This window comes from Hydra vulgaris, chromosome 15 (genome assembly GCF_038396675.1).
Source record: "Hydra vulgaris chromosome 15, alternate assembly HydraT2T_AEP".
Classification (NCBI taxonomy): Eukaryota; Metazoa; Cnidaria; class Hydrozoa; order Anthoathecata; family Hydridae; genus Hydra; species Hydra vulgaris.
The window spans coordinates 20,829,166-20,844,971 of NC_088934.1; the positions used below are offsets into that span (position 1 = coordinate 20,829,166).

Genomic DNA, 15,806 nt, shown 5'->3' on the forward strand with positions numbered 1-15,806 from the left:
CTTTTGCGCATTTTTTGATATGTTTTGTGTCCCTATTTTATCAAGCATACTACTCAGATCTAATATATATCGAATTATCGATTTGTATAAACACACAACTGTTTCTAAATCAATCTTAACTGACTGCAATTGTTTACTAGTTTTGTTGAATCTTTCTAGTATATCACCCCATATTTTGTGCCAAGCATGGTACAAATGTAGCTAAAAGATTAACTTCTTTAATGCGAGCTTGAAGTCCTGTATACCTACCAGACATGTTAGACGCATTGTCATAACCACGACTATTGTTAATATCTAATCTATGCAATTCTAAAACTAAAAAAATAGCATCTGCTAATTCTTCAGATTTATGACCAGAGTTGGGTAAAAACCCTAAAAATCTTTCTACTTGATAGCCGTTCTTTTGAACATACCGAAAAATGAATACAGTTAAGTTTCATGGCTAATATCAGAAGTAAAATTAATACTGATGGAAAAATATCTAGTTTTTTGTATTGTAATGGCAGAAAATTTTATACAACCTCTTGTTGTATAAAATTATCTGCCGTTATATCTATGAACTGCTCATATATATTAAAAGATAGGTACGATACTCTAAAAAAGATAGTATCCTCTAAAAAAAGGATCATACTAAGCAACGTGATTTTTTTTTTTACCAAATCAACGTATTCACATAAATATTTCGCGCATAGTTATGAATAATTTGCAAGTGGATTTCGATTGCCTTTTAAATTATACTTTCTTCTGCCAACCATAATCATATATAATTTTTATAAAGATGAATTTCCAATGGTATTATTCTTGTTTAAAAAAAGAAATGCGCCCGTATACTTGTAGGCAGAAAAGCAAATAATTGGATATCTAGTAGGTCTATGAGTCAATATATGATTTGGACATAATAATAATATAAAATTTATCGCGATAATGATGTAAAGTAACTATTTAACGACTTTCTAAGATTCTATTATTCTGACAGCTGGCGCCCTATCAAAACTTGGCGCTTAGGGCCAAAGCCCCCTCTAGCCCCCCTCATCCCCCGTAAATACGTCTCTGATTCCTTAACTGCTAATTTGTCAAGAATTATCATCGCAAAAACTTTCCCCTATCATTCAATAACTTCTTTACAAGAACAAACTGTCACTATCCTTTTTGTTCCATTAATAAATATGGAAAATATGGAAATAAATCTATTAAACATCTATCGTAGGGGAGATGGGGGCGCATTGATCGCCTGGGCAGTATGATATTTTGGCTTTTACTCGTTCATTTTTGCCTTACTAGAAGTGAGGTTGCAATTTAATTAACCATTATGCTTCCCTAATTGATTATTCGTAATATTTTTTCATAAGGTTATCAGCGTCAAAAAAAATAAAGAAAATATTGTTTTTCGTCATAAAAAGTGATTTTTTAAAATCGTACTATAATTCAAATATATTTTTATTTAGATGTCTGTATGGGTTAACAACAATTTTATTTTAAATTTGTAAGTGTTAGGTGTATAATATAATATATAATTTTTATTTGGCTGCAATTTATACAGTAGATATTGCTATCAATATGTTACCTATACCTATTGGGGTACATTGATCTTTGACTATGCGGGGCCCATTGATCGGAGGATCAAAGTGCCCCATAGAAGACGAAGTGCCCCATGTTTTTGTTTATAAGCAATACAGTTAAACGAATGGAATTGTATTTATAATTAAAAAAAAAACTATATATAAACAAACAATAGCTTTTAGCATTTCATTTTTTAAATCTACTTATGTTATAAGCTAGTAATAATAATAATAATATTTTATAATATCAAAAGAATAATATTTAACATAATAATTAAAAAATATTTAACATAATATTATTATGTTAAATATTAGCATTTATTAAAAACATATGTTTTTATTGATATATTTTTTTACAGATCTTAAAATGGTTAGAAATAGAATTAAAAAAACAAATAAAGTTGCTATACCAAGTGAAACAATGAAAGTAGCTGTTAATAAAGTTTTAGAAGGAACACAACTGAATGTTGTAGCACGTCAGTTTAACATAGATAGAATGACTTTAAAAAGATATTGTCGTAAAAAGAGGCTTAATCCAAATGAAGCTTTCAAGCCTAACTACAACAATAGACAAGTTTTTACAGCAGAAGATGAAAAAAGTTTATCAAGTTATTTACTAATTGCATCAAAAATGAACTATGGCCTTTCAACTAGGTCAACGCGATTATTAGCATATGAATTTGCTTTAAAAAACAATAAGATATGCCCATCATCATGGATCAAAAATAAAATTGCAGGCATTGATTGGTTGCAAGGTTTTATGAAAAGACAACCAAAGTTGTCTCTACGAACACCTGAAGCAACGAGCTTCGCTCGATCAACAGCTTTTAACAAACAAACTGTAAGAGAGTTTTTTCAAAATCTTAAAACGGTAAGAAATCGATATAAATATAATCCTAACTGTATATATAATGTTGATGAAACTGGTTTAACAACCGTTCAAAAGCCGGTAAAGGTTTTAGCTGGTAGAGAAAGCAAACAAGTTGGAAGAATCACATCTGCAGAACGAGGAACATTGGTAACTGCATGTTGTGCCTCTAATGCTATTGGAAATTCCATTCCTCCATTATTTATTTTTCCTAGGGTAAAGTTTCATGATTACATGATTAAGGAAGGACCTCCTGGATGTGTGGGATTTGCAAATCCTTCTGGTTGGATGAACTCTGAAATTTTCATAGAATGGATTAAACATTTTGTTAAATATTCAAACTGTTCTCAGGAATCTCCAGTTTTGTTACTTCTCGACAGTCATGAAAGTCATATTTCTGTTAAAGGCTTGGAGCTTGCAATTCAACACGGAATTACAATGATAAGTTTTCCTCCCCATTGCAGCCATAAATTGCAGCCATTAGATAGAACTGTTTTTGGACCATTGAAATGTTTTACAATTCTGCATGTGATAATTGGATGGTTTCAAACCCAAGACCAATGACCATTTATGATATTGTTTCAATAGTTTGAGAACCGTATACAAAAGCTTTCTCACCGTCTAATATACAGACAGGATTTAGAGTAGCTGGCATTGAGCCATTCAATTCTGAAATTTTCAAAGGTGACGAATATTTACCATCATCAGTTACAGATAGAGCTGCTCCAGATACAGTTACTATCACTCCTGTCAACAACATGGAATCTGAAATGATACCAGCACATGTTAATCACATAGAGTCTGAAATAACTATAGTAAATATTGAAACAAGTATTTTAAACAAAGTGTCAACAAGTGTTGCTTCTATAATCTCACCTGAGGTTTTAAAACCTTACCCAAAAGCATCTGCCAGAAAAAAAAAAGTTAAAAGTAGGCAGTTAAAAACAAGGATCTTGACTGATACTCCTGTCAGAAATGAAATTCGTTTGTCAAAAGAAAAGAAAATTTTGAAGCAAACCAAAAATCAACAAAATGTCTCCACAAAAGATAAGAAAGAAACTAAGAATTACTTGCTTAGGAATAAAAAACAATGTAAACCAAAAGCTGCTTCATAACTTGACTTTCACAAATGATGAAATATTCTTAATCAAAATATTGTACTTTTAACAAGTTTTGTAAACTTAAAAGTTGTATTCTTATTTCAGTCTTTATATTTCAGTTCTTATAAATTTCAAGTTGTTGTAAAGTTTTAAACGTATATAAAGCGGGTAGCTTATAGCTGCTGTGATTTATACATTTTTTAATTAAAAATTAGACTAGTGGGTTTAACTGCTATATTTAAAAAATAATTAAAAAATTTAGATGTATTATATGTTATACAATATTACCCTTTGACTAAATTATTTACAAGATTTAGTTATAGAAGTGTTAAACGTTTAGATAATATTACGCATATAAGATCAATGTGCCCCAAGTCGGAGATCATAGTACCCCATAGTTTGGGGTACATTGATCTTTTGAGAGGGTTGTTTAAAAGTTAAAATTATTCATGTTTATCATTTTTTTTTATCAAAATATTTATATATTCCATAAGCCAGATAGTTCTACATGTGTTTCGTAGTTAATAAGTTTTTACATCTCTTTCAGGTTCTGCGCAATTTTCAAAACACTGCTACGGCGATCAATGCGCCCCCATCTCCCCTACTATCTACTATCATATCTATAGTGGAAAATATAGAAATAAATCCATTAAATATCTATCGCACAATGTATATCGTGGAACAAACTACATCCTGTTCTAAAATCTCTTAATTCAATCTCTGAATTCGAAATCAAGCTTTTTAATTATTTTTTTAAAAAAATGAAATGAAATATTTCCGCAAATAATTATTGAAATTCTTTATAATATCTATTAATTCGTGATCTTTCATTTTTTAATTTGATATTTTTAACATTTTGAAATTATTTTTTTATCCATCTATATTTGATTCCTCTGGTTTCAATCTGCCGTTTTTAACTAATATTTTGACATTCATTATTTATATATCTATTTATTAATCTCTTTTAATTCAACTATCTATTCTGTTCGTCTTACTAAATTTTTGTTGTTGTTGTTGTCAGTATTTACTAAATTTTTGTTGCTGCTGTTATTGTCTTTATTAATGAAAATCTTCTTCTATTATTATTGTTACTATTATTTTTATTATTATTGCCATAATTAGTTTTATTGATATCAGTTATTTTTAATATTACTATTTTCATCATCGTTTATATTACTTTGTTGTATATTCAGGTATTTACTTTATATTAGTATTTGTACTATTGTAAATTTCCTTGAAATGTTATAACTTGTTTTGAAACATATTTGATTCAATTTGATTTGATTTGATTACCAACGCATTAATTATTGTATTGGACCATAGTCATAAGAATACATAAGAATCCATAGTCTGAAAACACAGACCGTTTCAATTGTTTTTTGATTTCAACTTGAAAACTGTGCGGTGACCCGGCGAACCTGCACAATCTTAGAAAAAATGACAAACTTTTATGGTAAATAGTGATTTGGAGTGTTAGACAAGACATTGCATCGAATCATACTTTTAAAATTCTGACAAATCTTTTTTTTTATTCTTATAAAATATTACCGCTAAAGCTGCATAAATAAAGGTTGTGCAAGTTTATTGGAAATAGACGCGTTTCTGCCATTTAATATAAGATAACAGTTCCTGACAAAAATTATTGTGGAATAAGAACAACGTGGAAAAGTTAAATTTTCAATTTTCTTTATAAACAAGTTTGCAATGATCCAGAATTAAGTGAAGTTAGTAAGAATTTACTATAGCATTTACTTACATTGTTTGGAAAAGTTCGTTCTTTTTTATGCTACATGTATATTTGAAAAAAAAAAAAGATTAGAAAGAAAACTTGCAAGACTTTTTCATAGTGATCTGAAATTGAGAAAACAATTGAAAGAAATTGACATAATTAGTTTGTTCAAAATAAAAGGCTATTTTCATTGGTAGATAAAAAGAAAATATGGAAAAGAGTGAGGCTTGACTTGCAATCGTTGAGAGGGTATAAAAGATTCCATGCCAACCTGAATCCAAGAAGTCACATTTTTCAGCAGGAAGGCGAAAAATATCTACCCAAAGGCTATCACGAAGAAAATCATGGAAAGAGTTCCAGTCAGCTTTAAGGTAGTTGTAAGAGGTACAATGATAGTGGGATTCTGATGATGATGAAGAATGAGATAATTGTTTTAGCGAGATCAAACCATGATTAAAAGCACTTAAGGGAGTAGAGAAACTGAGCACTGACTAGGATCAGAAACAAGACACAAGTAGAGATAATTGGTTGAAGATAAATGATTTGGATTCTCTGGAAAGCGAGTTGGAAAGTTGACTATTTGTATTAAAGAAATGCAAAAATTGTGTATCTTAACACCTGCAGAGTCACTGATAATATAATCCAGCCATTCAGAAAGAGCTTCGTCAACTTGATCAGAAATAACATTGAAAAGAGTGCAGTCTTGAGATAAAGGAGAGCGATATAGAACAAAGAGAAAGGCGATAGAGTGAAGTGGTCCAAACAAAACATTTGACTATTGGAGTCTTTACGAGTTAAAGGAAGATAACCATCAACGCTAAGATCACAGAATAAGACAGCCAAGCTCAAAATAGTCAAAATAGAAAAAAATTACTTCGAAGGCCAGGAATATTAGTGAATGATAGATTTAGAGAACTTGATGATGACGATGTTATTTTGTATTTTAAAGCTTTTGGTGCTTTAGTAATTTTTTAAATTGGTTAAAGAACTTGACTCAAAGCACAAATAGTACTCAGTTCACTATCTAATTGTCCAAGCAACTGTATTACTACTGTTAATAAACCCTAAGCCGTAACAAAGGGCTCCAAATGTGGCCTCGAAAATGCACACCAAAAGTACTAACAGGAAATCCATCCATAAGCATTATAGCACTGTTAGTACTCTGATATTTTACAGCTGTTGATGGAAACAGCCGCTCTTAGAGCTTCCAAAGAGTTTGGAAAACCTGAATACCAACTGGCTTCAGAACCTTAAGACTAATTTATAAAAGCTGTACCCTCATTAGGAGATAATAGAATGAGTTGCCTAGTCATAAAAACAAAGACACGAGCAAAAACCATGCAATGAGTCAAGAAGATCTAGGATTCAACATCCTAAACTGGAAATAAGGTTTTATAAATACATCTACGCCAGCCTAATTTATAAAGATGGGGTGCGAAGCTGGTTAAAAAATAAAACCTGTTTATCCCTTAAGTTTTTGCCTAGAAGGCCTTCTACTAGACAGTAGCCGTATACATTTAACATCGTACCAGGATGAGTGTTTTTATCAAGACATCATCTCTAGCCTTTACTGAAACAAAAGCCCCAAGGCAGGGGGTGTGTTAAATCAGAGTTGGCATCTTCTAGCCTATGCCTAAAAAAGTGTATCCTAAAAGACAACAGGACATAAAACAGTTTCTACTGTGTTACATATTACCAGCAGCAGGATAACCTAACTTGACCTGAAGTTAGGGTAATTTGTTAAAATGCCCCTGAATCTAAAATTAAGTTAAATTTTGTTGAGGTTAATCATAGTTATGAGAAAAATATTCTTATGACTATATAAAAATGAAGTAATTATTCTTTTTGATAATATATTTTTTAAATCAAAGTTAGATTTAAAGAATGTTAGGTAAGGGAGCATCCATAAATTAAGTGTGCAAGTACAACTGAGTGGGCTATTCAAAAGCGTACAAGGGAAGAGAGTGTTGGTTTCTGGATTTTAATAAACTAATATTTATTTTTTCTGACTTCTGACAAAAATAAAGGTCAATAGTTTCCTATTATAATTGCATATAAAAAGTTATTGAAGAAAAGAAAAAGCTAGCAATAATTATTCTATATAAGTTAAAATTAATAGTTTTAATTTAGTTAGTTTATAATGTTTTAAATTTCATAGCTGTTAAGGCCTTTTTTTAAAAAAAAAAATGCACAAATTTTTACACGAATAAACACTACAATAAATGACAAATGTTTTTAAAATTTTGTGATTATAAAAATATCCATTTTGAAGATATTGAAGATATTATTTCAGAATAAACTGAACACCATTTACAAGTAAAATCTTAACAACATCTTTGAATAAATGCACTGCAATTTGCAAATCTACATAAATTTACGAAGAAATAAATATTATTGATTCCAAATTCATTTCAAAACTTCCTTTTTGTTAATCTATAGATTTTTTTCTAGAATTTTTCATTCGAGAGGTTCAATCAACCGACAAAACCATCTACTGGTTAATTAAGTTTAAAAATGCCTTTCTCTTTGTTGCATGTTCAACGTTGTTCTAAATTAATCAATCAAAAAACATATCCACTATAAAACAAATTTGCAGTTTTATTGGTGAAAATTGGTGAAAAAAAAAGCTGCTTCTGGTTATAGTTAAATAAAATGATTTCGCACATTAAACAAAGTTCTGTAGATTCAGCTGCTTCTGGTTAAAAAAAATTGTGTCCATTTTATCTTCTTGAAGTTGAACAACCCCATATTGCACAATTTTCACCAGCACTGTAAAAAAACTCTTAGTATTTATCAGCCTTTTTCCGTTGTTATGTTACGAAAAATATATAGATTTTGAAGAACTTGCCTATAAAATACTTTTTGTAGAAAAAAATACCAGCCACTCTATGAAAAAATCAATAATTCTACTGATTCCCAAACAAGGAGATCTTACTGAATGCAAAAACTGAAGGCTCATATCCTTAATTGGCGCTGATTACAAAATAATCACAAAAGCGCTGGCCCTAAGACTTGCAAAAGTATTGGGGAAATTGTAGAACCAAATCAAACTTGCGGAATCCTAGGTAGAACAATAATATATTATTTAAAAATCTACCTAGTTTTATTTTGTCAATAGATCAAGTAAAGGCGTTCGATAAAGTCGAAGAAAATTTTCTATCCTTTATTACCACCTTATATTCAGAGGTTTTAACATCTGTTCTGAATTGGGGCTTCCTGTTGGCCTCTTTTCCTACGGAAAGGGGAGTTAAAAAAGGCGACCCCCTCTCTCTTTTGCTGTATGTTTTTGTCGCCAAAGCACTCACTTTGGTGATCAGAGCAGACAACAGAACAGAGGGTTTCCCACTACCAGGAACACCGAAACCCCTTAAATTATAGCAGTACGCAGACGATTGAAACTTTTTTGCCACGGACGTAAAATCTGTCCGCTATTTTTTCGAAAAAGTAAAACTATTTGAAAAAGCAAGTGGTTCAGTGATCAATGCCTCAAAAACCAAGGGTCTCGCTCTTGGGGGTTTTGATCCTAAAATGTACCCAGAATTAGACGACATAGAGTGGAACAATAACACCGGTTTCAAAATATTAGGTATTACTTTTTACACCAGACTGAGTAATATTACCAAGTTCAGCTGACCAGTAGCTCTAAACAAAATAGAGAAAAAACTCAAGTTTATGGGACTACGTATTTTGTCATTTAGGGGAAAGACTATGTTAATAAATACGCTAGCAATGTCAAAAGTGTGGTTTCTGGCAAACGTGCTGCCCGTTCCCAAATGATTAATAGAATGTCTGCACAGAGCCATTTTCGAAAGTCTGAGGCAAAAAACCAATTTCAATCCAGTCAAGAGAGAGATAATTTTTTTTCAAAAGCGGGGGTCTCGGAACTTTATCACCGAAGGAGCATAGTCTTGCACTTTGCCTAAAGACACTCTTTCAACTGAAAGAATGCGAAGAGTATAAAGCTCACAACTATTACTATTTTTCAAAGTATTGGTTGGCAAGTTCACTTATAAAATTTACAAACCAAAACAAAAGCTGGAATTTTTTAAGACAAAACACTGGGACAACAAAACGTCTCTGTACTACAAAACAACAATTGAAATATTTGGCAAAACTGGTCCTGTTTAACATCCCCCTTAAATCAACAAAAAATTTTTACTTAGAAGTGGCAAAAAACAAAAATAGAGTCGTGCAAGCAGAACTTTTCTGGAACAGTTTAACAAAAACAACAATGCCGTGGACTCAAATTTGGAAAAAAACTTTACTTCCCACGCATGCGGACCGACACAAAATATCCTCTTTCGTTTTTTACGCAACTGTCTACCTTCTGTGGCCTTGCTAGCAAAAAGCACTAGACAACAGATCTTTAAAAATAACAAATGCAAATCTTGTGGTAAAATTGAGGATAACATTCTTATCTTTGCCTACTGCCCTTCTTCTATCAAAATATTGGAGTATTTTAAGAATGTATATAACTCCTTGACATTCCAAAACAATTTTTCTCCAATAAATTCAATTTTCTCGATTGAAACAGCGAATTTATCGGAGAAAAACCCTATTTCACAGCTGCTGTTGACACTCAAACCATCGTGAGTGCAATATGGAACAGCAGATGCCACCATATGTTTAGCAACACAAAAAATGACCCCATGGCAGTGATCAGGGTAATAATCAGGAAACACTGCAGACATTTTCTGTCAATATTTTTGTATTAAGAACGTTTTTTGCCAAGTAGAACATGGAAATCTGAAACTAAACATATGAGCTAAAAAAAACAACGGCTCGTAGCAAGATATGCATGTTTAGTAAAGATTTCTTCTTCTCTGCAAATTTTTTCATGTTATACAACAAAATTATTATTATATATGATTACACAATCACTGCCAGCTCTTATTTTATGATATATTATTTTAACATATAAGTGTTTTATAGAGTGTTCGTAACATAAAATTTGTGAACTTTTAAAAGCCTTATAATTTTTTAATTGTTTTAATAAAAATTTGTTTTTCTTCAAAAAAAAACATCTTTTAACCTATTTTGAATATCCTCTTTTTATAATTTAATCTAAATTCTTGATTTCTTTCCGGACAACGGTTGTAAAATAAAAAAACAAAAATACAAAAAAATATAAAATCAAAAAGCACAAAAAAATATATAAAATAAAATAAATATAAAGTAGAAAATGTATATATATATATGAACAGTTGTAAAACTTATATATTGTAAAATCTTATTATCATTGTAACCTGAGTTAATGTAATTTCATAAAATTTTAAATATTTATTGTTTTATAGAAGAAAAAAAGTAAATATATATATATATATAATTTCAAGTTAGAGATTTTAATATATTTATATTTGTTTTACTGGAACTAAAGTGCTATATGTTTTTAAAGAAGTGCATTCGCAAAATATTCTCTTTAATTTAGATTAAAGACGCTGTTATAAATAGATATAGATATTTATTAGAAATAGGTACTTCTGAAAAATAGTTTCCTATATTATATAGGATTTATATGGTATAAAAACCTTTTTTTATGTATTAAATTTCTTAAAGTTCATATTTTATTTAATGTTACGTTTTTATAGTATATAAAAGAAACACTGAACAATATGAACTTTAAAAAAATCAATTCATAAAAAAAGGATCTTATTGCATTATTATTGCATTATTATTGCGTTAATATTGCAATAATAAAAGCATCTTATTGCATAAATAAAACATAATTTACTAATAAATCAAGATTTATTCACAATTTTATTTAGGCATTATATTGAATTTGCGATTGATAGTGTATTTATTTTAGATTATTTATTTATTTCTTAAAATATATATATATATATATATATATATATATATATATATATATATATATATATATATATATATATATATATACATATATATATATATATATATATATATATATATATATATATATATATATATATATATATATATATATATAATAAAATTTACGTAAATTATGTAAAACATTATACGTAACAAGGGTTCCTATTGATATTGAACATAAGTAGCACATTCTAACACCCAGTCCAATACTGTCCACTGTCTCAATGCCAACTTTCTAATTCGACTTCTAACTTTCTTTCTAACACCCTTCATTCTTCTAAAAATTACAAACCCTTGGTCTGGGAAGAGGTTATGATGCTCTTTAGTGAGCTGAACACGTCAACGTGGGCTTTGTTATGTGGCCTCTATATGGCAATTAGCTGCAGGAGAATAAACTAGGAGGATAAACGCATGGAAAGAAGGTATATGTTAAATAAAATTATATGTTAGATGTATTTTTATATCTACTTTTACTTAATTATTCTTCTCGTTATCTGATCTATATTTAAATTAGTTATAATTGTGGTTTTTGACGAAGTTATCTGTAGAATAGAAAATTTGATGTTTACAATTGTTAAATTATTATTTAATTATTTGTTTGTATTTATATAATCTATATTATATTGATTAATTTTGATTGTAACTTTTAAATGAAATACTACTATTGAAATTTTTACTCAGGTTCATGTTTTGGTTTCGGTTTCAACCCAACCTTGAATTTTAATGTACCTACATCTGAATCTTCCAGTACTATGCTAAGTTTTCTGGAAAAGCTGACAGCTGAAATCATGGATTTACTCCACAAAAATGCTCTTTTTTAAAAATGCTCCCAACTTTATCTACATCTAACCTACACTTTCCTCCATATCACTGCATCCTGATTATCTGCAACTGTACTCTCGAGTCTTTAATAAAAGGGAGGGGAGGGGGATTTTAGTTCAGACCTAATAAACAGGGGGTTTTAAATCTAGCGTGGCTAGCGGTCAAAAGCGCATTTTCTAACAGCTGTTTTATAATAATTTCCATAGGATTTAATTAATGATATAAGTTTTATACTTTGGTAAGAAATAAATTAAAAGCTCAATTTCGACAAATCGAGATTTAGTTGGTCGGCAATTTTTAAAACCTGTTTACACTGAAAGTTTTTGTTTTTATCAATGACTGAAAAAATTATTTTCTAATTTTTTAGAAAATAAATATTTTCTAATTTTTTAGAAAATAATTATTTTCTAATTTTTTAGAAAATAATTATTTCAATTATTTCCCTCCCCCCCCCCCCATCCTTTTATTACGGACTCGAGAGTACGCTCTACATTAGGGTGTAGTGAAAAAACTTTTTTTTCGAAAATGAAAATTTAAATACTACTTTCAGATGTTCATAGACATTTTAAGATATACTATAAATTTTTTTTTCCCATATCTTCAAAATAAATTACCAAAATGAAGTTTTAAATATTTTGTAATGATTAAATTAAATAAAGTTACTATTTTTGGTCGGAAGAAAAATAAACGGAGACATTGAATAAAAAACAAAATACAGATTTACATAAATTAAATTAATAGCACTTACTTTTTAACTACTAAACTAATTTTTATATTATCATAACAATTCATTTTATTTTTGTAAAATATTTTACTATAAAAAACAATATTAAATATTTTCATAAAAAAACAAAAATCTTTAACTCTAATTTTAATGGTCTGTAAAGTTACTTTTTATAAGTTATGCGTTGTTTACCTTTATAATTGTAAGTGTTTTCTAGATTCTGATGTGCAAAGGTTAAAGATTTTAACTAGAATTATAAATAAGTTTAGGGACATAAATAATTAAGTTCAATAAATAAATCAATTTTAGGATAACTAATTAACTTTTGTAATATGTTTATGTATTTTTGTTAATTTTTATGATTTAAAGAATCACAAAAAATTTAAAGTTTATGTATATATATTATATATATATATATATATATATATATATATATATATATATATATATATATATATATATATATATATATATATATATATATATATATATATATATATATATATATATATATATATGTATATATATGTATATATATATATATATATATATATGTATATATATATATATATATATATATATATATATATATATATATATATATATATATATATATATATATATATATATATATATATATATATAAAGATATGATTTTTATAGATTAATACACGTTATGAATAAAATAAAAAGGACACGTAGTAATTCTTGCCCAGGCAGCATAAAAGTTAAAGAATTCATTGGTCTTGGTGCTGATTTGTTACCCTCTGAATTACCAACCCTCAGAAATGTTTTACAATTACTGTTGTTAGAAATGGAGTCCTTAGACACCAATCTTCAGTATGTGTCAAAAGAAATTATTCACGAAGCTGCCAAAAAATCATCTTGTAAAGTTAGCAAAGTCTAATATTTTAAGAAAATTATTATATATTATATTTGTTTTCTACTCTTTCATTATTATAGCTATTTTAAATATATTTATTTTTTATTTAGGTTGTTGTACAGTATCAAAAAGTGAATATCAATATTCAAATTCAACCTAATCACTATATCGTTCAGAGAATTGAAAAAGAGTGGAAAAGAGTTACTCAAACTGTTTGGGGAAGAGTGACAAATACTCGAAAGGATAAGTTATATAATGAAATGGACACGCTATTTGATATTCTTCGTTGCAAACATAGTATTAAATGCAAGGAAGATCCAACTTGTTCTGACCCAAAATGTTCTCATTGTGCTTTTCTTCCAATTTGTAATTGTCCATTAAGTTTGAAAATTCCTGAAATAGAGCTGAAGTTTATCAGAGCTCAGAGATTGAAAGTTGGAATGAAAAGTGTGTTCCAAATACATTGTAGAGATAAAAAAGAACATACTCGGCTGGCTAAGCAATGCAATAGGAAAGAAAAACCTTTAATGTTTAAAAAATTAGAGGAGCAGAAAGTAGAGTTAAGTAATAATAAGTTTTTTAATGAAGAAATAGAGGTAGATGTGATTGAGAATGCAAATGAATCTTCTAGCCAGTTAATGGACACAAAAATTGACGACGGATCAAAGCAATCTGTCATCAATACAAATCACTTTCCTCTGCTTGCTCAAACAGTTTTTTAAGATACGGAACAAGTAACAGAGAAGCTGCTGCTATTTCTTCTGCAGTTCTTATAGATATTGGGATTGTTAATGAAAAAGACAATAAACTGATTATTGACCATCACAAAATTCATAGGGAAAATAAAAAGGTAATGAAAAAGCTCCAGACAGAAGATTTACAGTTGTATCAGTCAGAAGAAATTAAAGCATTATTTTTTGACGGTAGAAACAATTTAACTCTTTTTAATAATCAAGATAAAACAACATCAAAATATTATTCTAAAACAATAAAAATGGACTTCTACACTGTCACTAGTGAACCAGGTGGAAAATATGTATTCCATTTCTCTCCTCTTAAGCCTGGAGTAGGCGAAAAATCTGCGTTAATGATAGCCAAACCTATAGCAGATTGGTGTAGAAAATTTGATATAAACTTACAGTATATTGGAGCAGACTCCACAGCTATTAACACTGGAAGATTAGGCGGGGTTATAAAAACAATTGAGGATCTTTTAAATAAAAAGAGAACATGGATTATATGTATGCTGCATACTAATGAGCTTCCGCTTAGGCATCTTATTCAGAAACTAGATGGTAAAACAACTTCTAGTAATGGGTTTAGCGGAGTCGTGGGTGAGCTTTTGAATTGTGCTTTATTACTTCCATTAGCTCAGGGATTTCCAACAATAACCATTGGTAAAAGACCAATTGAATTAAATCAAGATGTGATCGATGATCTTTCAACTGATCAGCTCTATGGGTATAAAATGATTTTTCATACCTATAGATCTTATAAAGATGGAGTGTGGTCCTGTTAATCACAGCAGATGGTTGACCACTGCAAATAGACTGATGCGAATTTGGGTATCACTTCATGGACTGTCTGGGGAAAACTTTATTACTTTAAGTCGTTTAGTTGAATATGTTGTTGGTGTTTACTATCCAATGTGGTTTGATATAAAGGTAAGGTGGTCTTTTATTGAGGGTCCAAGACATGTTTTAGAAACCTTACGATTAGTAAAAATGCAAAACCAGGTTACCAGGGATATTGTTGAAAAATATGTCATATCAGGAGCCTGGTTTTCTCACAGTGAAGCTGTTCTAGCCACTTTGCTTTGCAGTTCTGAAGTGGAAGAACGGGTTTTTGCAGTGGATCGTATTCTACAGATCAGAAAAGGTTTGGACAAAGGAGAAACATCTGTCCGAGAAAGGATTCATTCTTCTTATTTAAACATAGATGCTAAGAATCTCACTGAGTTATGTTCTTGGACTCATAATGTATTTGAGCCAATTCAAACATGTAGCTTTACTACTGAGACAATAGTTTATTTTAAGGTAAATCCCATGGTTGTTGACTCCATACCATGCCACACACAAAGTGTTGAGCGGGCTGTTAAACAAACAACAAGAGCTTGTGCTGCTGTCTATGGACATGATTCAAGAGATGGTTTTATTCGAGCAGGTTGCCATCACCGTAAACTTTTACCTAAAAACAATACAAAAAAAAACCTAAAACAGATGATTATATAATTTTTATATTTTGAAAGTGAGTATATATATTTCTAAA

The 15,806-nt window shown here is 29.4% G+C and overlaps 2 protein-coding genes across 2 annotated transcripts; both read left to right on the forward strand.

The window, feature by feature from the left end:
• Positions 1-1,926: 1,926 nt before the first annotated feature.
• LOC136091805 (tigger transposable element-derived protein 4-like) lies at positions 1,927-3,542 on the forward strand. Its single transcript, XM_065819517.1, has 2 exons — positions 1,927-2,938; positions 3,037-3,542. The coding sequence occupies exons 1-2, from the start codon at positions 1,927-1,929 to the stop codon at positions 3,540-3,542; spliced, it is 1,518 nt and encodes a 505-aa protein (XP_065675589.1).
• Positions 3,543-13,322: 9,780 nt separating this feature from the next.
• Positions 13,323-15,806, forward strand: LOC136091522 (uncharacterized). Its single transcript, XM_065819178.1, has 2 exons — positions 13,323-13,547; positions 13,649-15,806. Exons 1-2 carry the CDS (start codon positions 13,332-13,334, stop codon positions 14,258-14,260), a joined length of 828 nt encoding a protein of 275 aa, XP_065675250.1. The 5' UTR covers positions 13,323-13,331; the 3' UTR covers positions 14,261-15,806.